At 34.8% G+C, this 27,750-nt stretch overlaps 1 protein-coding gene across 2 annotated transcripts; it reads left to right on the plus strand.

Annotated features, from left to right (window-relative positions):
- The first annotated feature begins 4,690 nt into the window (after nucleotides 1–4,690).
- On the plus strand, nucleotides 4,691–27,028 carry LOC113847534 (general transcription factor IIE subunit 1-like). Of its 2 annotated transcripts, none has more exons than XM_027476701.1 (10): nucleotides 4,691–4,890; nucleotides 5,019–5,141; nucleotides 5,454–5,574; nucleotides 7,873–8,001; nucleotides 8,181–8,290; nucleotides 9,115–9,298; nucleotides 17,951–18,148; nucleotides 21,713–21,952; nucleotides 22,091–22,295; nucleotides 26,564–27,028. In XM_027476701.1, the coding sequence occupies exons 1-10, from the start codon at nucleotides 4,871–4,873 to the stop codon at nucleotides 26,659–26,661; spliced, it is 1,428 nt and encodes a 475-aa protein (XP_027332502.1). In that variant the 5' UTR covers nucleotides 4,691–4,870; the 3' UTR covers nucleotides 26,662–27,028. The 2 variants fall into 2 exon arrangements, with proteins under 2 accessions (XP_027332502.1, XP_027332503.1); XM_027476702.1 differs by having other exon boundaries at nucleotides 4,717–4,890; nucleotides 17,951–18,161; nucleotides 21,723–21,952; nucleotides 26,564–26,987.
- The last annotated feature ends 722 nt before the right edge of the window (nucleotides 27,029–27,750 follow it).

Genomic DNA, 27,750 nt, shown 5'->3' on the forward strand with positions numbered 1-27,750 from the left:
CATATGTTTCAATAACCCTAAAGTATGACATGTTGGTGATGAACGATAGATTTTCATTTCGTTTTGCAAAAAGATTTGTCGTCAACCTTCATCAAAATATGCAGAAAAATTTATGTAGTCTTGGATGCAAGCTAGGTTATCTCCAACAACTTTGGTTTGTAACATACATTGAACATGTTGTAAACATTTACTATAAAAGCAATTAAAACAAGGGGGTTTTGTGTAATTCCAATTTTAATGTAAAGGCAAGTGATGAAATTAATGAATCCAATCAATGAAATGAGCAATCCTTAGTTTGTTCATGTAATTCTATCCCTATCCCTCTTAAGATTCAATACTTTTCCTCTTCCTCTGAATTAGGGTAACTCAAAAAGCAAGAATTAACCTTAACATCCCATACAAATTAGGCAATTTACATGGGCTCCAATCTCTTATCCCCAAGATTACGCAACCTTAGAAATTAACTTAGGATTAAGCAAACTAAGTTACAAATTTCATTAAAACGAATTAGGGTTAATTAACCAATGTCCCCCTCATTTACCCAATTCAAAGAGTTAGGAAATGTAAATTCATGAAAGAAAGGTAATTATATTGACATTCATACCCAGGGATTCAAGAATCCATGAACTCACTAAGGATTACAAGAAAGCTTAGCCCTCCATAAGGATGGGTCTTACAAATTTAAGATGAAAACAAGGAAAATTCAACATCATCAATGCAAGAATTAAAGGAAAATGAAGAGAAATTGTAAATCAAACCCTAAGGTTGGCCTTGGCTGTCACCCAAGAATCCTAAGCTCTGTAAAATGCTCCCAAAGTGGCAAAAGAATCCTAAATTATGTAAAAAGCTTCGTACCCTAATTTCTCAAATTTTATTTATAGTGCAGAAATTTTTGCTCAAAGTAACTACTATGGTTTCATAGTGATGACGCGCAGCGCTTCATAGTGTTTACGCACAAGACCATTGATTTGGGTCTCTCTGGAGTTATCACTTTGGCTTCATAGTGATAACGCGCAACACTCCAGAGTGGTTACTCTCGCTCCATAGTGTTTACGCGCAGGTCCTGTGTTTTTGGCCTTTCTAGAGTTGTCACTTTGGCATCATAGTGATAACTTTGACTTCTCCAAAGTGTCTACTATGGTTCCATAGTAGCTACGCGCAAGTCTTGTGCTTTTTGGCCTCTTTGGAGTTGTCACTATGGGTTCATAGTGATCACTTTGATCTGCCCTTCTAGATCTAGCTTGCTGTAGTGTTCACTATGGACTCCAAAGTGATCACTTTCATTTCAAACTTTCTCAAATGCTAAAAATCCATGGAATAAGTCTAGAAACTCCTGCACAATTATTCAAATGATCAAAATTGCAAACTATATCTATGTAAATCAATGTAATTTAACCAAAAATTAAGAAACCTATGATAAATTGACCAAAATGATGTTTTTATGTTATTTACAATTCCTAAGCTTACTTTTTCTATTAAGAAACATTAAAATGACAAGTAAAAAACTAATAAAACGTGGATTCATCAATTGGCATAAATGGGGTTTCTATCCTTTGCACTGGATATATGAAGCGATTCAGCAACAAGAATGACCCCACTATTTTGCATAGTACTTTGGTCATCATGCTCTACTGTGTAAAAGGTGAACTCGTTGATTAAGTAAGAAGTGTATAAAAATGCATCAACATAAGGACCTTTTGATAACCATTGAATCTTCTCTGTAATAGAATTATTATTCTCAATCAATTGCTCATAAATATGCTTTTGTAGCCATGGAATGAATATCTAGTTATGTTATTTTGCAATCCAATTCTCACCTCTGTTAGGATTTGCATGTTTCCTTGTGCATTATTATAAAAGGTTCTATTTTAGGGGTGTTTTGTTAAACATACAAGTGTGTTTGATCCCGTTATACTCTTGGAACTTCTATTTGTTGACAACCAGTGCTACCTTTTCCTAAAATCCTTCCTATGTGACGCAATTTTGGAATTCATTCTACATTTGACAAATATTTATTGCAAAATTCAACAGCTTCTTTAACAAAATATCGTTAAGCAATGCATCCCTCTGGTCGGCTTCTATATTTTACATATCCTTTTAAAATCTTCATATATCGTTCAATGGGATACGTCCATCTCATATATGTTAGGCCACACAATTTTGTCTCTTCAACCAAGTGAATGGTCAGATGAACCATGATATCAAAGAACGAAGGTAGAATATACATTTGAAGCTCACATAAAGTTTCAAATATGTGGTTTTGCAACGCTGGTAATCTCGCAGGATCAATCACTTTACCACAGAACTTAATCTTGTGAACTTTCTGCATCCATTGTACAATGGTGTTTTCGCATCATCTTTTAACCCCTTAAACATCTTTGGACAATCGCTAAGATCTTCTTTAACAACATTTGGAATGTCTTCAACATGATCACTCTCATCTGTTCTTAATATCTTTGAGTAATAGGGACTTGATTCCATGTGATGTGATGTACTTCTACCTTGTATCTCACCGTGGTTTATCCAACAAGTATATTTTTTATAATCCCATTGCACATTAGATATTCTTCCAATTCTTTCGTATTTACTTGCATCATATTCAAACAACACCAACAACAATATAGAATAAGATTGATATCAATTGCATGCTTAATCGTAAATCTAATAAACTCCTTCACTCCATCTTCATATTCTTCAATCAAACGATCAGCTACCATCTAACTTTGATCCATATTTGCTTTAACTACGGTTACGATAATTACAAATGTGAATGTCTCATTAAGTCTCACATGGTAAGGCCCTATCCCATGTGAAAATAAAGTTTTTCATACCATAATTAACAATTGCTGCTTAAATATTGTATTTTATACTTGATAAAATTTTGGCAGCATTTCACATTAGTCTCTTAGTACACAACTTGAAAATGAGATGATTTACCTTAATCAAGCATGCATCAAGAGACAATGAGAAATGCTTTAAACCAAACTTTTGTCAGTATTAAATACAACATTATCAGAAGCATTTGCTAACCACTAAATGAACAACTTTGTTCAAAAACTGTCCAACTTGGACAATTTGAGATTGAAAATAATTATTTATTCAATCATTATTTTGAATCTCAAGATTTCAAAGCATAATTTCTAGCAACATAACATCAACAATAATCATGCATTTAGAACATTCCATAAGGCATAACATCAATTTCATTCATAGCATACAATGCAATTTCATTTTATGTAAGGTAGCACAATGTTTACATTTTATGTAGGCAGTAGTATTCAAAAAACACAAATACAAATACAATCTCACTAACCTGGAAATAATGTTGTGGCACTAATTTGGTCATGGTTCACTTGAAGTCAAAGGATGGAGTAGGGGACGTTTTTGTAACTATTCAGTGTAACAAAAAAAAAGGTGTGTGTCAGTCAATAAAGAGAAATTTTGAGTGCGAATGTCCATACATAGCGAGAAAACACAAAAACAATGAGAAAATACTTCAAAGTGCCAATGCGATGTCAACGGTGCTTGTTTTGTGGTGCAAATACCTCTGAGGACACAGTGAACATAGAAATTTGGAGGTACAGAGTGGGCGTGAGGATAGGGATGACCAGATTTAGGGGTTAGGGTTGATTTTGAAAATCAACTTTAGAGCGCGATTAAGACATAACCGCTTTCTAATCTACACTTTTTAGAGCGGTTCTATGTGTCAACCGCTCTCTAATCTTTTAGAGAGTAGTTCCACATGTCAACTGCTCTATAAAATATAGATTTTCTAAGAGCGGTTATTTAATAACTATTTTCCAAGTTAACATTAGAGAGCGGTTCCAAATGAACTGTCCTAATAAGGTTAGATTGGAGCAGTTGAATGCTAACTGCTCTCTTAGTGTTTTATACAAAATAATTTTTACTAACAATTTTTACTAATTGCGATCCAAGTTTACACTCCAAAAACTCATTTTTGGCGTCTTGATACTTAGGTCTTCTGTTGCTCTTCTTAAGATTGTTGTATTGGTATGGAAATGTTACTTTTATCAATCTTGTCTTTATTCTAATTTTAAGTAACATTTTAATTACCATGAATAATCTCTATTGATGGTGAGTTTTTTTTGTGTGTAAGTTGTAGATTTGTAACCACTTATTAATGCTCATTAAGATTTTATTTTTTTTTAATTATTATAATGGGAATTAGATGCTAAAATCCTAAAATTTTAATACTTTCTAATATTTTCTCATAATAATGATTGAAATAATTAACGACTCAATAAATTTTTAAACTAATCAATCCTCCCTTGTACTAGGACTAAGTTGCAATTTACATAAATTTGATAAGATAACACGAACATGACCTACTATTGCTCTCATAGGTGAAGAATCCTGGCTAACGGATCGAAATAGCCACAGGTAATAATAAATACCTGCATAAATAAAATTCATGTGTTTTCATAATTCTTTATTAAAAATATAAAATTATAAAAAAAACTATCTTACATAATACTAGAAAGAAAATTAAACAATTCATACGATATTAAAAAGATAATTAAAATATAACATTATATAAAAATAATTTTATAATTTCATTTGTAGATAGATACCTAAATATACGGATATCTTACTACTACACTAACGCCGTTTAATTAGCAGGTACCAAAAAAATCCATTTATGACTCCGCAAGTAATTATTTGAAAATCTGAAACCCGGTCCACGATCAGTACTAGCCAGGGTGTATGCTGGCGTGGGTTTTTTCACCATTAAAGGAGGTTCATACACAATCATATCATCGAATATTCACTGATGAGTTCCCGATTTAACCCCCGGAACGAATAAACAAACTGTCGAAGCGACTTCAAAAATTATTCTTAGATCGCTTCGATGGTCGATCACTACAATAAGTACGAGTTTCTCTTCCAATTCAATTAGCAAAATTTTGAAAATCGTGCGATTTCATCATCAATCAAAACACAGAAAAATGAATCTCTATGATTTTTGTTTGTTTTATTTGGATTCAATTTTGGTGTAGGCTGGTTAAACTAGCTGCGAGGGCTTTCTATGATGATCTAACGAACAAAGGGGAGAATCAACCCAAATTGGGAAGGAGTGATAACAGAGGAATCGCTGTGGTGATTCTTGATGCCCTCACCCGGTTCGCTCTCACTCCCTTTATTGTTGATTAACCATTTTTTATTGCAGAATATGCAATAACAAAGGAATGAATAAAAATGAATTTTTGGAGAGAAAATGAAGGAGCGATTCTGCATAAACTCGGAACATGAAAGTGTTATTTTAACTGCATTGCCTCTTAATTTGGTAGGGTGGGTCAGGGTGCAGTGAAGTTGGGGCTGTTAAGTATAATGGAAGTGTTGAGTTTATCTTTTCTGTGAATCCTGAATCTCGTATCGTGTCCTTTTAATTGAATCTTTTGGTTCATTACTGGTGTTTTATGAATATTGTTTAGGCGGCAATGGGTCAGAGAAGAAGACTTGGCAAAAGATCTCAAATTACACACAAAACAACTTCGTCGAACTCTTCGGTTTTTTGAAGAAGAAAAGATCATTACTCGGGAATATAGGAGAGAGGTAGCTGTTGGGTTCTCTCTGTGCATTACTTTGGTGCTATTTTTGTGAATTACTCTGGCTTATTAGCATATGCAAATGGATCTTTCTGAACTACTTTTTCTTATGTTCAAGCATAGTTATCGATCCTCGATCACAACATGGAGTGACTGACCCCAAAAAGACTATAATGGGATTGCAGATAGCAGAATGAACAATCTAAATAAGATTATAGATATAAGTTAAATAATTCATACTGTACACATGTAAATGCTCAAATTAAAATTACATAAAACTAAAGACATTCGTAATAAATAAATAATTAAAAGCTCAATCTCTATCAATCTAAGGCATGATCAACAAGCCAACAATGGCAATAGTCAAAGAGCTTAAGGGAAAATTAAGTACTGCACCAAATTTTGAAGACTGCAGATAGTCAAATTTTAGCATTATAATTTATGAGTTGAGATCATTGGGCTTCTTACTAATTCATCAATAAGGTGATAGGGCCATGCGTCACATGAAATAGAGAGGCACACCTAAGGCAGCACAGGCATGTGCCTTGACTAAAATATGCTTCGTACATGATTTAGCATGACTTCTTTCAATACAAGTTTTAGGAAATAACAGTCTTGATTGTCAATTATCATCTCATTAGTAATGATATGGTATTTTCTAGACCTAATCATATTTCCCTTAAACTTATTTTATTTTCCTTTTAAAGTTTAAAGCAGATTATAAGGCAGGGGTACTTAAGGAACTTAAGAACAAAAGAAATGAACAGCGAAATTGTTTTTAGATATGGTGCAACAAACTTTTAATGTTTATACCTGTTGTTTTTGTGGGGAATCTCAGCACCACATTACTTAAGATTGTGAAAATTTTACTTTTTGCAATTGTGATTGCATGTCTTGTGTTCTAAAGATGCTGTAAAATACTGGCAAATTGGGGTCTTATTTTTTCTGTTTCGTTCTCTTCTATTTCCTGTGTCAAGGTTTGCAAACTTTGCCTGTCAAAAAGGAATTCTAGTGGTACATTTAGTTATCTGAAAGTTGTTATCTATACTATTTTATTTTTATACCATTATATAAAAGGGATTCTGCCATAACTTATCCAATTCTTACTTTTCACAAAGTGTGATGATTTTTTTTATGTGATTGAAAATAGAGTAGAAATCGTCACTTTACTTACCTTGCTTGAGTTGGTTGTTCGGGTAGCAAAACTAAAATTAACTACACTTGACCTAACCCAATCCGTTTTATTTTGATTAATTTAGGTGATTTTTTCCCTCTAGACCCAACTCAACCCAATCCAACCCATGAAGAGCCCAAATATTAAGTGTACTTGCTTACTAACCTCATGCAATTCACACATCTTTTACTGAACAATTGCATTTGCAAACTTTTTATGTTATCAGCTAATAAGATTTTTGTCATAATATTGTAGACCAGGAAGCACATACATGTCAAAATATTTGCCATTCCCATAGTGGTGTCCGACACATTTCTATCTGACCATTTTGTACACTATAAATTGAAATATTATTATAATTAAACAAATAATATCATTTAATTATTTCTATAGTCACTAATGTTAACTTTGAAAAAAATGATTCTCTTAATGTTAGATTTGTATTTTTATGTTTATTCTAATTTATATGTTGTAAGATGACAAAGCCATTTTATCCAATAATATCTAAAAGCTGTTGTATATTCATATCCATGTAATATTGAATCCATATCCTGTGTTATCTTTGTGCATCATGAGCTGATTTTTAAATTTGGTATCATATAATATTTTCTGTTTCCTAAATTGCCACAATGTCTCATCTCAGTGTTGAAGTCCATAACTTGTGTGTTGTAGATTAATTGTTGATTCATTCCGTCATGTCCTTTGTTCCTGTCTCATGAATTGAAGCTCCTAAGCCCATGACTTGAAGCTTTTATTCCCTTAGTCTGTCTCTGAAAATTCAATTTGTTTAATAATTCTTATCCTAGAGTTATGATTCTTTGGTCAAATATTTGAACCTTTTGTTTGAATCACTTGATAGTGTTTTCCTAACGGTGGTAGTTGTGCGTTCATTAAATGTCTTTGGGCATCTTTATCAGTTTTTGCCAATGTTTCAGCGAGGCTTTTAAGCTATTCAGGGGCTTCCTTTTCACAAGTTTTCATTCAGTTGTCTCAATATTTGAATTTTCTTCTTTTCATGTTTGTTGACTTTTGTTATTTTTCATCATTAGATTTGAAGTGTTAGTTATTAATGATTGTAAACAGTCATGTGCTTATTTTCTTCTAATGTTGTATTTTATCTAATTTTACCAGACAGCAAAGGGTGCTAAACTTTATAGTGCTGCTACAGCTGCTACAGCTGATGTTCAACTGAATGCAAAAGAGGGAGAAGAAAAGGTCAAGTTGCACACACACTCGTACTGTTGTCTGGATTATGCACAGGTCCATCTCTTCGCACTATTTGTTTCTATGGGTGTCTTCCATAATGCTTGTGGGTTTTGTTTCCAAGGCAAGGGTTATTAATGTTATTTTGCATGCTTGCTTGCATCTGTTTCTGAGTCAGTTAACAACCAAATTATGTGTCCTCCATGTATAGAATTCTTACATTGGTGTTTTTGTAGATATATGATATGGTTAGGTACAGAATACATCGCATGAAGAAGAAGCTGAAAGATGAATTGGATAACAAGAACACAATTGAGGAATATATATGTCTAAAATGTGGAAAAAGGTTTGGTTTCAGTAGTTCATTATAATACCAAATTTATTTCAATATCACTATTAGGGGTGTGCAAAAAATCCAGATTTAATGATTCAATCCATAACTAAAACAAATTAGATTTAAAAATCTAGATTTTTTTAAAATTCAGACATCCAATCCAATTTTTTTTGGTTTAGATAAATTTTAGATTTAATCTAATATAACTGGTTTTCTGCTTTTAGAGGTAACTCACTTTAGCGCTCTTATGCAGGCCTGCGCACAAACATATGCTCTTTATTTTCAGCAGCAGTTAGCTCTAGCGTCCCTATCCCTATACAAGCCTTATGCGTCTAAATATATGCTTTTCACTTAGTTAAATTTTGTTTCTTGCGGTATCTAATTGATTTATATATATATATATATATATATAAATTTTATATACATATAAAATAAAATATATTTTTTTACTAAATATATTTTAAAAATTATATTTTAATTATTTTATGATAAGTAAATTTTATATTTTATAATAATATTTTTAATATATTAATTTGTAATAATATTATATATAGAATATTATAAATATATATATATATATATATATATATATATATATATAAATTTTGCTATGTTAAGAAAATATATTATTAAAACTAATTTTAAACTGGATTTAAATTTTGAAACCAGTTTTAATCCAAATTTTAAAAAAGTAATATAAATTGGTTTAAAATCCAATCTACATAATTAGATTTAAAATGGATTTAGATTGGATTTATACAAATCTAATCCATGCTCACCCCTAATCACTATTTGCTTTATGTTTCCCTAATATTTGGGGATATTAATTATTTTAGATACAATGCTCTGGATGCACTACGGTTAGTATCTTTTGAAGACGATGACTTTCATTGTGAAAATTGTAATGGAAGACTTGAGGTAGAGAGTGACAAGTTTGCTGCTCAAGAGGGGGGAGATGGAGATGATAATGCAAGAAGACGACGGCATGAAAAGTTGAAAGACATGCTTCAGAAGATGGAGGTTCTTTGATGATTTAATTGTTATTTGTTTCTTTTATGGGCTTGATATTATAGATCCTTTTGTTTAGATTTGTTACCTTTGTTTGTTAAGTAATCTGTTGAGGTTCATCTTTTGATCTGCTTCCCCAAAATTTATCCTATTCTGCTCTCAGTTTGCAATATGTTAGACCTTTTCAATTTATCGTAAATAAAGCTTCTGGAACAGAAATTAGTTTGATATTCCAATCATATCAATTGCTAATCTTGGATGAATATGCTGTATATCTTGGATTATTTAATGTAGGTTTAGAGCTATTTTTGGTCTCTATAGTTGACACCAATTTTTGAGTTGGTCCCTAAAAGAATAAAGCTTGTAGAATTGCCAAAGTAGACCATGTAAAGGCTTATGAAAATCCTCATTTTGACCTAATTTGTGGGATCGATCAAGCTTGAGTTCATGATGATATCAAAGTCAATCTAGATTAGATATCCACCCTTAACTGGAATAAAAAACTTGATCCCACAGAGTTTTCTAGTGCACTTAACTTGTGGTATTGAGTTAGTCTAATTTAATCCCGTTGCTTTCTTAGTGCAGTTCCCTGGTCCAATGCCTTTTAAAGTACAATTAATTGAAATGATTAGTCCTATAATTTTCATGCCCCAGATGTCCAATCCGAAGTGTGAAGGAACTTGTGGAAATCTCACATCAACTACAAATATGGTCAAAGTAGAGCCTATTAAGATTAAAACAATATTTACCTTATGAATAACTAGCTTTTTGGTTGATTTTGGCCAAGCCTAAATTTAGAGTCCCTATGCAAGAAATTGTTTTTAAAATGCTCCCTGGCATTACCCAATGTTATAACTTATAACACCATGAGTGTGTCTTGCACATCCTATTTCCCATGGTTCTCCGTGTCTGCAACTTGCTTCCCTTTGTCTTCAGTCCTAAAGAAAATTCAAACTCATTCTCTACCTCTACCGTTAAATGCTTTATAGTTTCAACTCCTATCAACCAAACAAATGGAACCACCATTGATGAATATTTGGAAGACACCTTTATTCCACAAATAGAGAATAACTCTGAAGAATAGAGCAAACAGGTACTCACTTCCACCACAAGCTATCCTCTATCCACAATTACCAAGTAAAGTTGTGAGTAATGTCTGCTGCTAGCTTGCTAGCTTTTCCTCCCAAATCCAATTCTCAAATTGTAACAAAACCAATCCTAAACCTTATGAATCAACCTAATCAGCATAAGCCCGAAACTAAAATCAAATCAACCTTCAAGCTGTGCACTGTCATCCGTCCTTTATTTTTGTTCATCACCACCACCACTTTCCTTTTGTCTTCTCCAGTAACTCTACAAGGAATATGTTACAATTGGGGTGGTTTTGTCTAGTAGTATTGTCCTTGAAGATTATGATGACTAACAAAACTTTCTAGCATCATTACTGTTTGCCTATGAAGTATAGATAACATAGACACTTCAACACAACCAATGTCTAAAGTATAAGAGACACCCACACACACATATAATGTCCTACATAAGACACTGGGACACACACACACATATTAAGAGACATTATACAATATAAGCACTTAGGTCACTTTACGAAAAATTTCAAAATAAGATGAAATTATACTTTTTTAAAACAAGATATATTCATCTTTTCTAACCAACACACTAAATTTTACATTTTTGTTTCAAATACTATTTGGGTCCCTACATGAAACACTAATTTTTTATTTGATTCCTATATAAGAAAAGTTTGTAAATAAGTCTTAATTCTTAAATGAAAAAATGGTATTAAAATAGTCTATACTGTTAACTTTCATTATAATATTGTTATCTTATATTTAAACATTTTTTTTTTATTTTGGTCCTTGTACATAACAAATTTTTTTCGTTGTGGTCCTTATATATTACAAAATTTTTATGTTAGTTTTTATATGGAAAAATAAATAAATTGTAGGTGTTAAGATGTCTTACATTGATTAGGAATAGAGTCAAAATACTCTTTATAAGGGTTAGGGTAGTCCTATTTCTATGAGCTAACTTTTGAAAGTGGGTTAGACCCAAATTTTAGACCCAAATTTCTTAACATGGAATCAGAGCCTATCCAGTTTAAATGTTGGGCTACTCACATATGTCCAGTTCTAGATTTTAGAGTTAGACCTAAGTTTTTTGATAGTAGGGTTCAATTGGAAAACAAAATAAAAAATACTGTAGGGAATGTATTTAAAGTTTTTTCCATAAAACATGCATTCCATCATAATTTTACTTCAAAGTCTAAGCAAATATAACCATGTATATTGGCTTATAAGATGGAGGAACAAAACTAGAAAGGAGACTTTCACGATTCATAAGTAAATAAAAATAATGACATCTAGATATGTAATAAAAAAAGTATTTAAGCTAATTTTCATGTAAAAATTATTTTGTTTTCCACTATAAAATTTAAGATGAATTTAAAGCAAATAACCCTAGTGAACCTGCTTCTTTTCCTGGTAGAAGTGTTGTAGTAGTTGTCTAATCTAAAAAACATACTTGAAAACTATGAAGCACATACTCTGATATGGACATCAGACAATTCAACATGCTAACGTCTATAATATAGGACTCTAGGAGTATATATGTTGTTGGGCCCAAGCTCAATGGACCTCCACTAAAAACATACTAGAGAAAGAGGGGTAAAATAGACATAGAGGCCGAGACTGTTAGGGAAGATTCTAACGGAATAACAAATTAAATGACGTGGATGAGTGAGGAGGAGCTGAGGGAAATATAGGGTGAATCACCAGAGGCATGAGGCAAGAAATATCTGGGAGGTCATTGGGATAGCTGAGGCTATAGAAGGATTGCTCTTGCTAATTACTAGCTCGTTAAATTGCTGTATTCTGTTCCATTATTCTGTTTTTCCATCTTTACTGCTTGTAATCTCAGGGAATTTCCCTGTGTTGGTTCTATTATTTCAATATAATCTCAGTTCCTATCAAGTGGTATCAGAGCTCCCGATCTTGGGAGCGCCTGATGGTAACTACCAGAATGGAGAATAGGTTGGAGAACGTCGAACTTAGGCTGGAGGGTATGCAGGTCGCTATACGGAAGGAGTTTAGAAGGCAAATGGAAGAAATGATGACGGAAATAACGACCAGGTTAGAGTCGGCTTTACAAGTTGTGAGGGCGGAAAGGGAGGGTACGCACGGTAACCAAGAGGGTGGCAATGGTGAAGGTGACACTTGGAGAAGGAAGGAAAGGGTGAGGTGAGTGGAAGTGCCCTATTTCTCGGGAGAAGACCCTTATGGGTGGGTGTATAGGGTAGAGAGATATTTCGAAGTAAATGGTATTCCAGAAGCTGAGAAAGTCGATGCGGCGGTGGTGTGTTTGGAAGGGAAGGCACTCAACTGGTACCAATGGTGGGAACTGTGGGTTCCGACACCCTTATGGCCTGCGTTCCGACAAGCTCAGTTAGGGCGTTTTCGGTCATCTTCCTTGGAGAACCCCTACGAAGCCTTAATAGGGTTAAAACAGAGGGGAACGGTCTTGGAATACAGAGAACAATTTGAGTTATTTTCTGCCTCGCTGCGCTTCGCCGATGAGGAGTTTATGATCGGAGTTTTTCTCAATGGTCTGAAGGAAGAAGTTAAGGCCGAGGTAAGGATTAGAGACTCTGGGAACTTGTGCACAGTGATGGAGTTGGCTCAGAGGGTCGAAGAGAAGAATAAGGTATTGGGCTTTTCCTTTGGGCTGTCATCTAAAGGGAGCGGGTCAACAAGTCTTAAGCCATATTGGGCTGAAACAAGCGGAGCCCAATACACACCTAGACAAGGCTGGACCAGAAGGAATGAGCCCATTTCTCCTTACGGGCTTAGGGTTTCTTACTTACCCAGTGGCAGTCGGGTTGAGCCACAAAGGAGCCCAAATGCTTCTCGTGATCTGTTGGTCGCCTCTTCAAACCGCAGAGGCCTTAACTGCAAACGCTTGTCAGAGGAAGAGGAGAATGAGAAGCGACGAAGGGGGCTTTGCTTCCGCTGCGACGAGAAGTATTCACCCGGCCACGTATGTCGCAATAAACAGCTCCACGTCATCCTATTGGGTGAAGAGGACGCGATTCGGGATGACATCTCCGGGGAGGAGGAAACAGGGGATGTTAGTCTCCAGCTAAATGCAAGTAGTATAGCAGGTATGACCTCAAAGAACTCCTTGAAAATGTGGGGAACAATCACTGGGAAGAAGGTAATCGTGATGGTGGACTCAGGAGCCTCCCATAATTTTCTGTCACCGAGTCTTGTGGAAGAGTTAAAAATTCCCACAGAGGCAACAAAAGGGTATTTTGTGGAGGTAGGAGACGGTCAAAGGTTGGGCAGCCAAGGTGTTTGTAGGGGAGTGGTGTTGGAACTACCCAACCTGCAAGTCATTCAGGACTTTTTCCTATTCAAGTTGGTAGGAGTGGAGGTGATACTGGGATATGAGTGGCTCAAGAGCTTGGGGAAGTTCACTGCTGATTTGCGCCAACACTTGATCGAGGTGCACAAAGAAGGGAGAATTATTGAGGTGAAAGGGGATGTGGGGCTGTCTCGAACAGTGGCGTCATCAAAGGCTATCGGGAAGGAGCTTAAAGGGGAGGCTGAGGCTTATTATGTAGAACTGGGTATGATTACAGTGGGGTATACAGAATTGCCCACTCAGGTGGCACCGACAGCTCCAAAGGCAATGAAGGAACTCTTGAGAGTTTGGTGAATTGTTTAAGGAGGGAACCACCCTCCCTCCTCCACAGGAATGTGATCACGCCATCGTCTTAAAGGAAGGAGTTACTATTCCTAATATTTGTCTTTACCGGCACCCTCATTGGCATAAGGAAGAGACCGACAGGTTCGTGAGAGATATGTTGGCAGCAGGCTTGATCAGACCCAATACCAGCCCTTAATCGAGCCCATTGATCCTAGTCAAGAAAAAAGATGGTAGGTGGCGCTTTTGTGTGGATTACCGAGCCCTTAATAGTATTACCATCCCAAACAAGTTTCCCATTCCGGTCATTGAAGAACCGTTGGATGAATTGGGAGGAGCTACAGTCTTCTCTAAACTTGACCTAAAATCAGGTTACCACCAAATACGCATGAGGCCAGAAGACATACTTAAACCAGCCTTTCGGACGCATGAAGGACACTACGAGTATGTGGTAATGCCCTTCGGGTTAACCAATGCTCCCTCCACTTTTCAATCCTTGATGAATCAGATTTTTAAACCTTATTTATGCAAATTTGTGTTAGTTTTTTTTTATGATATTTTAGTGTATAGCCTAGACTATTCTTCCCACATTGACCACTTGGGTGTAGTTCTTCAAGTGTTATGAAGCTAGGAGCTATGGATCAATGGTAAGAAGTGCAATTTTGAAGAAACACAACTGGAGTACCTGGGGCACATAATATCTTCTGCGGGAATCGCTGCTGATCCTGCCAAGATTTCTGCAATGACACGATGGCCAGCACCTAAGGACATTCGCAGTTTGAGGGGTTTCTTGGGTTTAACTGGGTACTACCGCCGCTTTGTTAGAAATTATGGTGTTATGGCCAAACCTCTCACTCATCTGCTTAAGAAGAATAGTTTCAAATGGACAGAGGAGTCACAAATGGCTTTTGAACAACTCAAATGAGAGATGGAGGTTCTGCCTACTCTAGCTATGCCCAACTTTGATCTTCCTTTTGTTATTGAGACAGATGCATCCGGGTATGGAATAGGGGCAGTTTTAAATTAGTCAAGCTCTATCAGACAAAAATAAGGTAAAATCTGTCTATGAACGTGAATTAATGGCAATCGTGTTCGCTGTTCAGAAATGGCGCCAATACCTGATGGGCAATCATTTTGTTATCCGAACCGATCAAAAGAGCTTGATGTTCCTATTGGAACAACATGTTTTGGCAGGAGAACAGCTGAAATGGGTAACCAAACTGATGGGTTTCGACTTTGAGATTCAGTATAAACCCGGGCTAGAAAACAAGGCAGCCGATGCACTATCTAGGGTGCTGAACTATAATGCTATATCCATGCTGACTAACGCAGACTTAGTCGATTTGGCTGAGGAAATCCTTGGAGATGAAGTTTTGAAGGGAACCATGCAGCAAGTAGTGGCATACCCCAACTCTCACCCACATTATTCAGTTTCTCAGGGTTGCTTGTGGTACAAACAGCGGCTGGTCCTCCCTAGGGAGTCTGTCCGCATTCCATTATTGCTGACTGAATTCCATGCAACACCTTGGGGGGGCCATTCTGGGGTCACAAGGACATACAAAAGGTTGGCAATGGCTTTCTAGTGGACAGGGATGAAACAGGATGTGGAAAAGTTTGTTGCTGGCTGTCAGATTTGCCAACACAGCAAATACGAAACCTTGAGGCCTACCGGATTCCTGCAGCCGCTGCCCATTCCAATGCATGTATGGGGATGACATCTCAATGGATTTTATTGGGAGACTGCCCAAGACCAAGGGAGCTGACAGCATTATGGTGGTGGTGGACAGACTAAGCAAATATGCCCATTTCATTCCCTTGCTTCACCCATATTCAGCTAAGGAGGTAGCCATTGTATTTGTTAAAGAAATAGTTCGTTTGCATGGATTTCCTACATCCATAATCTCAGACCGGGATAGAATTTTCATCAGTTCATTTTGGAAGGAGTTATTTCATCTTTCGGGCACCAAATTAAAGTTCAGCTCCGCGTACCATCCTCAAACTGAAGAATGAAGGAGCAGGCAGACAAAAAGAGGCGAGAGGTGGAATATCAGATTGGGGACTTGGTGTACTTGAAGGCTAGACCATATAAATTGAAGTCATTGGCAAAAAGAGCCAATGAAAAATTGAGCCCCAGATTTTGTGGCCCTTTTTGTGTGGAAGAAAAAATAGGGGTTGTGGCTTATAAATTATCACTACCAGAATCATCCCAATTGCATCCTATTTTCCATGTTTTCCAACTCAAGAAGGCCCCTCTGACTAGTCAAGCCAGTCAGGCGCTATCCCAGTTTTTAACAGAAGAATGGGAGCTCCAAGTCGAGCCAGAAAAGGTGCTGGATGCCCAGAAACTCCTGAATGGTCGTTGGGAGGTCCTGATAAAATGGAAGAACTTGCCTAGCGAAGACAGCACTTGGGAAGAATTAGATATCCTGCAGGCCATATTTCCACACTTCAACCTTGAGGACAAGGTTCCTCTTAGTGGGGGCGGTATTGTTGGGCCCAAGCTAAATGGACCTCCACTAAAAACATACCAGAGAAAGAGGGGTAAAATAGACAGAGAGGCTGAGACTGTTAGGGAAGATTCTAACGGAATAACAAACTAAATGACATGGATGAGTGAGGAGGAGCTGAGAGAAATATAGGGTGAATCACTAGAGACGTGAGGCAGGAAATATCTGGGAGGTCATTGGGATAGCTGAGGCTATAGGAGGATTGCTCTTGCTAATTACTAGCTCGTTAGATTGGCAGGAAATATCTGGGAGGTCATTGGGATAGTTGAGGCTATAGGAGGATTGCTCTTGCTAATTACTGGCTCGTTAGATTGCTGTATTCTGTTCCATTATTCTGTTTTTCCATCTTTATTGCTTGTAATCTCAGGCAATTTTCTTGTGTTGGTTCTGTTATTTCAATATAATCTCAGTTCCTATCATATGTATATATGTCTCTATACAAAAAAATCTCAAAACAATATAAAAATATGTCATATTTACCTCCTCAAACAAATATACTAAGTTTTATATATTTTTTTCTGTGATAATGAACCTTCAAAAACAAAATAAATAAAGAAGCATCAGTTTTTTATATTTTACATTAAATTTTAAACTGATTTTTTTAAAAGTGAAAAGAATGATTTTTTAATAATATTCATGTGTGTTCATTTATATTGAAATGTCAGTTTAGGTGTCTAAGCGAAAAAAATAATTTTTTAATTGAACACCTAATGAGGAGGATTTAACATGTGTCAAACAAGTGTTGGTGTTGGAAACATGTCTGACACTGTTGCACTTGAAACAAAAGAGGTGTTTGTGCTTCATAGCTTGAAAATCTTCTGGAGGTTATAATTGTTTAATGAAACTCCCAACTAGTCCTTTTAATCCATAAAAAAATTGAAAATTACTGATGACTTGATATTGTTGGATAGTTTCGGTGACTCCTTGTTGTGCTCTTATGTTTAAAACTTGTAAAATTATCTATTTACTTTTATTTCGTGAAGTTCATCTAGATATCTAATATCTTACAGCTATCAGAAATCATATTTAATTTTCTTTAACTTCTACCATACACTACACTATGCTAGCCTTTATTTGTTGGTATTTCTGGTCCACAATCTAATTTGTATGTAATGTTTCATCACCTTTTGAAATAATAGGGATTTGATGGAAACAAGAAGAAAAATGAGAACTGGATAATAATATTATGTGAGCGGCAGGATGTTATAAAAAACTGCCTACTTATAAGTAATAACTAGTCCAGTATAGTACAGCTAGTGTAAGCTCAGCTCGATTTGACTACTTGCTAACAATGACTATGAAACCTCTTATGTACTGCATCACAAACTCCTACCTTTTTTTTATTGTTATCTTGGTTCAAACTATATATAAATTGATCATCAATAGATTGAATTCTATTATTGTCAAGAGTTAAAAAAGTTGAAACTGGTTGCAGGTGCAGCTCAAGCCCTTAATAGACCAACTCAGCCGAGTGAAAGATTTGCCTGTTCCTGAATTTGGCAGTCTTCAAGCGTGGGAAGCTCGAGCTAGTGCTATGGGGCGTGCAGCCAATGGCGAAATTGGAGTTGGTGATTCTAAACTTTCTCAGCTTGGATACAATGGAGCACCAATGCCTTATAGTGGAGATACTAAGGTAAGAGTTTCCTGTTTTAATGCTTACCATTTCTCACATGTAAATAAACTAGGCTGTTACAGCCTTGCTAATTACTGAGTTCTTGGTTATTTCAATTTTTTTTTATCTTGTTTTTTTCTTTACAGATATCTTATCCTCCACATAATTATACTTTCCCTCCATTAACACTAATGAACTCTGCATACATATACACTCTGATACAACTAAAGTCTAAAATATAGGACACCGAGACATTGCATAGATATATATGTGTGTGTGTGTGTGTGTCCAGCACGGCCACCATGCCCGGTTATGGTAGATATAATAAAATATATAAAAATATTATAGGTCATAGGAAATGGTAGAAAAAAATTGACTCATAACATAAATAGCATAACCCACAATTCAAAGTATAATTCAATACAAAATAAATAGTCATAAAGTGTCAAATTAACAATAAAAACATAAAGATTATCAATCTAATTCTCTTCTTCAACTCCAATGTAGTCATCTTTATCATTCACCAAGGCATATCTCTCCTCCTCTTCTCCTTTAGATTCTTAAAGATTAATTTTCAATTCATCTTATGTTTCTTCTGATGTGGGAGGGGGAAAAACTGAAAGATAGAGAGGGAAAAATTGAAATGAGGGAAACAAAGAAAAAGTGAAAGAGGGAGGGGGAAAAACGAAAAAAAAAAGGCTATAAAAGAAAATGGAGGAGCAATCACCAGAGCCGTAGGAGAAGTTGCTGGAAAAATAGGGATTGAAGTGGAGCAGTCGTAGTTGGAGCTGCAGCAGCAATAGTTGCTAGAAAAACAAGAATTGAAGAGGACCCAAAATCCCGATGAAAACAAAGAGCAAAAGATGAAAACTGAACCACAAACGAAGAAGAGAGAAATGAGAGATGAAGAAGAGAGGCAACGATTATTATTAGGGTTGGGCTTGCGGGTTCTTTCATTCGACTGGATAGGGCCCATGGCCTAACCCATTTTTTTTTTTTGGCAAAAAAACCCATTTTTTTGCAAAACCCACCATTTTTTTGCCATGGCCGCTGTTACCACCATGCGTGTAATGTTGGCAACTGAAAAATGCCATGCCCATAACGGAGGCATGAAAACCGCCACCAATTTCCGTTATGGCGCTGCCATAATAGTTATTTGACAACAATGATCCACATATCCTTAACCTTAACGGATTTCTTCTTTTAATAGTCTTTTGATACAAGCAGATCCTTTACTGCACTAAAAGTGTTCTTTGTTCTTTTCCTTTTGTCTTTTTACTATTTTAGTGCAAAGCATGAGAAATGAGTATAAACTACAAAGGCGCTTTTGTATCTTTCAAATCACTATAATGTTGCTCTTCTTGTTAATGGCTCTACTTCCTTGGTCAACTAATTTTTATAATTTATTTTATTCATGTTCTTGATATTTGAATATGTTGTTTTGGAATTGTTGAACCTTTTGAACTGTCTATTCTTTTTGAATCATCTTGTAGGCGATACCTTACGCTCAAATACTTAAACTACACATTTTTGTTAAATACAATATGAAATTCATATAAGATTAAAATGTTTTTCAACCATTAGAATCCATTTAGAATTTTAGTCTTTGAGAAATTTATGTTTATTTTAACATTTGTGAACTATGTTGCTTGATTTCATATGAATGCATTGAAAATGGCTGACCAAACATGGATGAGAAGCTACATACCTTCGTTGTAATGGGTAAAGGTAGAATTGAAGTTGGAGTAAGAATTGTAGATGGCGTGGTTGATGGAGGATGAGGACAAGCCTAGTGTTAGTCAATGAAGTTGACTACCTGCCCATGAGTGGATTTGCACATTTCAAGCTACTGCTAAGTGATTAGTGTTTGCATTGGGTTGGAGAAGATAAGCCATGGAATGGTCTGTTTGAAGATATCACAAATAGCCTGAGTTGATTTACCTCATACTTGGTTTTCTACTTGTTCGGTAGTGAATCCTACTTTTGCAAACTAACTTATTTACCCTTACCCATTCTTGAAATTGTGGGGACCCTTAATTTTCATTACATCCAGGAGGCGATGTAATGGCCCTTGCATATTTGACAATGTACTCGAGTTGTACAATTCATTGCTTTTGGTCAATGACTTAACAAGGTATTCTTATTGAGAGGTAAAAATAGTTCTTACAATGATTGATATGTTAATGTTGTTGGCTTTGATGGTCTTGCTATTGCAGTTTGGAAATGTATAAGAGGGCAAGATATTTGTTAGCTCACTAATCTCTTTAATGAGATTTTGAGATGTTAGAATTTGTCACATGAGCTAAAGAAGACCACTTTTGTCCCTATATACCAGAATAAGGGCAATATTTAGAATTGTGCAAATTACAATGTAATAAAACTTATGAATCTCACTATGAAGTAATAAAAAAAGGTAATTGAATATAGACTAAAAGAAGAAATTATGATTGTAGAGAATCAATTGGTTTTATGTTAAAGAGGTCTACAACAAAATTTATATATCTTTGGAGAAAATTGATGAAAAAATACTAACACAAAGAAAAGGACTTGGAAAGGAAAGGTTGACAGCTTTTATTGACACAGAGAAAAGAATATGATCATATGCCAAGAAAAATATTGTGGAAGGCTTTAGATTAAAAAAGGGTTCGTGTGATATATATTCAGCAATATAAGATATGTATAATGGGGTAACTAACTATAAGTGTTTGAACTCTTGGGGATGTATTCAAGGAGTTCTTTATTGGGATAGTTGTACATCAGGGCTCAACTTAGAGTTCTTACTTGGTTAACCTAGTCTTAAATGTGTTTATAAGTGACAAATAATTATCCCTAAGTGCATGCTTTTCACATAGTTTTGATTGAGGAATCAAAAGAAAGTGTTAACTCTAAACTTGCGGTTTGGAGGCAAACTTTGGATTTTTGCTTGAGTAAAAGCCAAACAAACAATGTGCATTGCAATTTTAGCAAGAAATAAGATGATGATAATGCCTTAAAGGTATTTGGGATATCGATATAGAATGTTGGAGAAATTAATGAAGTTGTTACACATAATTGACAATTTAGGTGGTTAAAATGGAGAAAGAAAATGAGTTATTCGTAGTCATAAAATACCTATTAAACTTTAAGGAAATTTTGATCATACTGCTATATAACCAACTATCTTTTATGATAGTAAATGACTACATGCTAAGATGAATGATTGGTTACACAAAAAACTAAAAAAGGATACGAAATGCTTGTATATGAAAGAATATTGAAATAACATCTATGGAAAAACACATTCATAGGTAAATCCAATATATTGTATAAACTAATGTACTGTGAGATTGTGTGTGTGTGTGTGATATGTGAATATATATGATGGATGATGCCTGCTTGATCTCAAGCTGTTCTATATTGCACTAATGTGAATTTTAAATTTAAGCACTTAGCATTTCTACCCTAACATGCTGGTGATAAATATGATGGATGATGCCTGGTTGCTCCCAAATTGTTCTATAATGAGCTTTCTTACGTGAATTTTAATTTAGGCATTGAGCATTTCTACCCTAACATGCTGTGGAATCTACTGCTGGATTTGAACAGGTTGTGGTAGACTTCAATGAGAATGAAGGAAACGGAGAGGATGTTAAGCCTGAAACTGAAAGTACATCTCTAAAGGTTTTGCCACCGTGGATGATTAAATCTGGGATGGTTCTTACAAAGGAACAACGTGGAGAGGTGAAGCAGGAAATAAAGATGGATGGAACTTCAACTTCCACAGCAGCACAGTACTCAGATGACAAGAAGTCAACAGTTGAACATGATGATAAGAAAAATATACAGGCATGCATTACATGTTGAACAAATTTGTTTTTCTCTTAATCATTTACAACTTTTCAATTCAGTTCCTTGTTCTTTCTGTCTGAAGGTTCCAAAAACTTTTATTTGTTAAGAATCCGTGCTTTATTGTGTGTTGTTTAGGATGAGTATATTAAAGCTTATTATGCTGCTTTGCTTAAGCAACAACATGAATTGGAAGCTGCTAGAAAACAGGAGTTGTCAAATACCCTTGTTGCAGATGATCCTTCTAGCAGTGCTTCTAATCGTAAAGTGGGCATGAAATCAAAACTTGAGGAAGGAAAAGAAGATGATGATGGTACTGAATGGGAGGAGACTCCAATTGCAGGTAATTTTAGTCAGCTCAATATGATCAGAGCAAGCCTTGGATCAATAAAATTTATGTTCATCTTTTACGTATATAGTTTTGTTAAAAACAAAGAAATATTTTATACTTTTTGTGATACTGTTTCATTAAGAGGTTTTTATATTATTGCTTGCACATTTTAATCAAATGATTGAAACCTTTTTTCTTATCACCTTATAGTCATGTTTAGACTTTAGACCTTTAGTGTGTCAAATTAAGATTGATAGATGCTTGCTACAAACCACAATGACACAGTACTGGGATCGCTTAACATCTGAATTTGGAGGACAGTGTTCACTGATTAGGAAAATGATTAGACTGGACAAAAAGGGCCTCCACTGAAGACATATCAGTGGAGGAAGGGCAAAATAGGAAATGCTGGAATGAAAACGGTTAAGCAGGGCCTTAACAAACTGCATACGTGTCAAGAAAAGAGAGAGGAGAAAGATATGGGAATCTAGCCCAGGAATGGATATTAGAGGGGCTGAAAGGAGGAGATGGGATAGGAGGATTTTTGGGGGTAATCAGGGTGGCTGCTGTCACAGGATAAGATCATCATTTGTGTTGATTGCTTGCTATTGTTTTCTTTTCGCTACTTGTACTCAGGGATCATCCCTGTAATTTGCTTAATTCTAATAACAAGAGGAAGTTCTATCAGAAAATAGAAAAGATCAAGTGGCAGAGGTTCAGTTGGGGTTGAACATGCCTTTCTAGGGAAATTGAGTTTTTCAAAAACAATTAATATTCAACTATTTATCTAGAGATGGCATTATGGTTGTTGATGTTCAAATTTTAAAACTACAAATTAATGCCTATAATTGTTTATTGTATGAATGAGTGATTCAAATCCAATATTGCTTTTCACTTTGTATATTTGGAATATTATTTTATTGTGCCTCTTTTATTATAATTTTTATATATTAATTTTCAATCCTTATTAAAGAAACAAAGGTCGGTTGGTAAATGTTCCAACCCATGTTCTCAGGGTCAACCGAGAACTAGTAGCAAATTAATTAGTTTGTTTAGAATCAGTTGGTTACAATTCTTTTTTTGACTTTAACTATAAACATTAAGTTCAGAGGGGATGATGTAATATGATCCTTGTTGATGTTTGGTAGAGGTTGGAATACAGTTGTAGTGGTAGTAGCTATGGGTGGTGATTGCTATGGAGGTGATAATGACTGTAATTATAGGTTAAAATGGAACCAAGTATACATTTTGAAAAATAATTTGTATGGTGAAAATCTAAAGGACTTCCCGTGTTTTGTGTGTGAAATTGATTTTAGACCTAAATATGCTTTTATTCAATCTAAATATAGCAATATTATTTTGATCTCTTTTATTACTTTCCCCATATAGTCCTTTTGTTACATCCCCTTGAAAAGTTGTTGTTGTTGCCTACATGGAGGTTATGCATCCTATGTGGATTAAATGGATGCTTATTGTACATTAGACTGAAAAAGGAGGGGCCTAAGACAAAGGATCACTATACTTTGGGAGAGTAGGAAAAGAAACTGCTATATGGAGAGGAAATAAATTCTTAGTTAATTTGGAACATATTCATAATCAACACAATTGCTAGAAACTCTCCTTTGCATGATTTTCTTCAACCTCTATACCCCTCTTCTGAGCAGCTTCCCTACCCAAAACTATGCCTTAAAATAAGCACCCTTCGTTCAAGCTACCCAAAGCTTCTGATATGAACCAAGAACATAATTGGCTAAAAGAGAAGAAAGATTTGACTGGTAGAATGAGATTGAACTGAAATAAGAGAGATCTTTCCTCCGATGTTGGAACTCAATCTTGTCCTCAAGGTTGAAATTCTAGAACCAAAAAATGAACAGTTCATAAATAGCTATGCTCGTTAGCTTCTTCAACTGGGAAATATGACAAAGTAAATGCAATTTGATGGATAAGGGACTCCCATGCAATTGCGCTTGGCCTATTAATTCAACGATTGTGCTCAGATTGCAGTGGGTCCAATTTTCCCCTTTCTACAATAATTGAAACTCATTTGGGATCAACCCATTAAGTTCACAATCAGACCCAAGAAAATTAATTTAATTTACTAATTCGAGAGCAAAATGTTAAAATGTTGATGTGGCTATCTGAGGTAGCTTAGCTTGTTTATTATTTCTTTGAACACTGTCCAGAATGGCTGTCATCTATCACCAAAATTCTGATAATTAGAAATAATGTAAATAGGGCATTATTATGGACTGATTGTATGTTGTATAATATCCTCAGTTGTGTTATTGAGACACAGATTTCATCATTTCTTGCTTCCCTTCTCTCTCAACCTGGTATCTAAAGCCAAGCAGAGGCAACCCCAATCCATAAATATCTTTTTCTGCCAAAAACCATGTTTCCCCCTCTGGTTTTTGGCCTCCTTGTTGTGTACTAATTTTATGAAGCCCCAATTGCCTTTCTTATCACTAGTCAACAACCACCAGATTAGCAGTGTCTAATCAAGGCCAGCCTATCCCTGCTGGTCTTGTCCTCACAGCCTCTAGAAACATCATCAAGCTCTAGTTTTCTGATGTGACACTATTTTTTGCCACATAATTTCTATTGTACATGCATGAGCCGTTGATTCAGCACCACTACTTGGAGCCTCATTCCCCTTTGTCGAGGTAAATCTATTGTAGGTCGTAGGGAAATTTTCATGGTAAAGGTTGGTCCTTATGGTACAGTTAGCTTTTAAGACTCGTTTAGTGGCCAAAGGATATACTCAAATATTTGGACTGATTATGGTGACATCTCTCATAGCTAAAGCAGCCTGTTAGTTTTTTTCTTGTCTATGGCTGTTATTTGCCACTCACCACTTTACTTGCTTGATATCAAGAATGTTTGTATAGAGCAACCTTTGTGATTTGTTGATCAGGGAAATTTTAGGAGTCAAGACTAGTATATCATAACTAAAAATCCTTGGATGGTCTTCAAAAATTCCCTAGGACATAGTTTAGCAAATTTAGTATCATGGTTCAACTATTTGTTATATCTGATCACTAAATTTCCTATCAGTTATCTTGGTTTTGTACAACAATGACATTGTCATTACAAGCAATGATTGCCATGCATTTCATAAATAAAGGCAACATCTTTGTTGCCATTTTCAAATGGAAAATCTTGGCAAGCTTTGATACATTTTAAGGATAGAGTGGCACAATCCAAGAATGATATTATGATTTCTCAGAGAAGTGCAATAGATAATTTAGAAGAAATAGGGTTGATAGGTGCTAAACTTGTAGACTCCTATGGACCCTAATGCCAAACTTTTGCCTAGCAAGGAGAGCTTCTAGATTCAAAGAGGTATAGAAGACTAGTTAAGTTCCCTTTTTGATAGGAGATCCATTTCTATATACATTTTTATTGATGCTAATTTGATTTACAAGAAAAGAAAGAAACAAATTGCTATAAGATAGTATAGAACTAGAATATTATACCATGGCTTCGGACACGTGAACAATATGGACTCAAATAATTGTTCAAAGAATTGAGGTTTAAGGAGTTATACAAATGACAGTTTAGTGGCTTTCTATATTGCTTCGAATCTAGTGGTCCATGAGAAGAAGATTGTCATGTCATCCGGTAAAGATATTATTTAAAGACATTATTACTGACTTCATCATCATCATCATATATATAAATATATACGGAGAGTCAGGATTCATTAACTTTTCATAAAATGTAAGATTGACTAATCCAACCATTGGTTTGAAGCTTCTTATTAAGTAGATAAATTTTATAAAAATTTATACTAGAACAAAATTAATAAATATTTCATCGCATTACTTTATTTTAACCGGTAATATTTTTTTAAAATATAAGTAAATATCAAATTTTTGATAACATACCTATATATGTCTAAATTATGTGGAATTTGATATTCATGATTATGAAGATAATATATAATTTAACAGTTAGACTGATCAATCTTGCATTCTATAGAAAGTTATTAAATTGTAAAGTGTAAAAATTTAATTTTGGTGTCTATAGATCCTAACTCATATAATTATTTGCTGACTGTATGTTATATATTTATGATCATTAGGATAACTGTAAATCCTTGTACTCATGACTTTTGCTGCATAATTGAGACACAATAATCATGTTTCTCGCTTCTCTTTTTTCAACACTAACTTTGATTGTCCCGGTCTGAATTTCTTTTTGAATTTATCCCTCTTTTTTCTTAGTATAGGTTATGTTTTTTTTGTATCACTAATTTGTTATCTGGTGCTTTTATAAAGGTAATGGAAATGAAAGTTACAAGGTCAATGATTTGAATGTTCAAGCTGATGATGGGCCAGCAGATGACGATGAAGACGTAGACTGGGAGGAAGGTTGATGAAAAGTTTATCTCTTCAGTACAGTGAGGTCCTCATGCTGCAATCAAGCGCAAGCTATGTATTCTGATGCTTTGAGTTTAGTTTATCATTCTTTTATTTCAGGTTCATAAATATAAGTTTTGACGGCGTGCATTTTTATTCAACAAAAATTTTCAAGGCAGCAGTTATATGAAAGATGTCTTCGCAATAATGCTACTAGTCAGTTTTATTTCCAGCAGTTTCAACGAGGAAAACTCCATTACAAATTATTTTGACGATAAATTCGTTTTACGTGTTTCTGAGGAAATAAAATTTGTACTATTGAATATGTACTATAATTGCTTTGTAAGGCATCAGTCATTCAATTCACACACTTTTTCAGAGCTTTGATAGTTGAGATGCACATTTAAACACTCAGAGTAAGAGTTTTCTCTATTCTATGAGGAGTAATGCAATTTTAACACCCAGTTTGAGTGTCTGCTAAACACTTATATAGTATAATTACTTTTTTATTTGTATAGGGTTTCCGGTATAAAAACTCAAATAACATTACTCATTTTAGGAGAAAATCTCACTTTTCACTTTGGTAGCCAAAAAGGAACATTTGTTAGCCTAGGTTGCTGCCTAAATTAGGGGCTTCTCATTTATATGATAATTTCTGTATAGCAGTTATGAAAACAAAATGATATATTTATGACCTTATACATAATGAAACCTTCTTTCTTTCTTTTTTTATTCACTAAACAAATAGAAAGAGATATCAGCTTTATCTTTCCAATTTTTTTTCTTAATTCTCTTAAACCAGACAAGTTAGAAATCGACTTTTTTCTCATCATTTTGTTCTTTCTTTTATTTTTATCTTATTTCTATTTTCCTATTTCTATTATTATTCAAATAAAGTGCAAGTGTTTATGATATTATTTTTCATTTAGAATGAAAATTATATCTTAAATATTATTCTCAATTTAATATTGATGATGAATGCGTTGATTAAGGGATCCGAAATCTTTACAGTTTACGCAGAAACAGAACCGTTAAATTTTGATCCACTTAAATGAATCAAATATCGCTTAATGCAGGCAGAGTAGAGGCTTCAGAGTTAAATTTGC

This window comes from Abrus precatorius, unplaced genomic scaffold (genome assembly GCF_003935025.1).
Source record: "Abrus precatorius isolate BTA unplaced genomic scaffold, Abrus_2018 Scaffold8, whole genome shotgun sequence".
NCBI classification, from domain to species: Eukaryota; Viridiplantae; Streptophyta; class Magnoliopsida; order Fabales; family Fabaceae; genus Abrus; species Abrus precatorius.

What these genes read in the sequence shown, in the direction of transcription:
- LOC113847534 (XM_027476702.1), top strand. Translation starts at nt 4,871, where the DNA reads ATGGTCGATCACTACAATAA. An exon ending in GTTGTCTGGATTATGCACAG is followed by an intron (nt 8,002 to 8,180) that starts GTCCATCTCTTC and finishes GTGTTTTTGTAG; the next exon opens with ATATATGATATGGTTAGGTA. An exon ending in GGAGGAGACTCCAATTGCAG is followed by an intron (nt 22,296 to 26,563) that starts GTAATTTTAGTC and finishes GCTTTTATAAAG; the next exon opens with GTAATGGAAATGAAAGTTAC.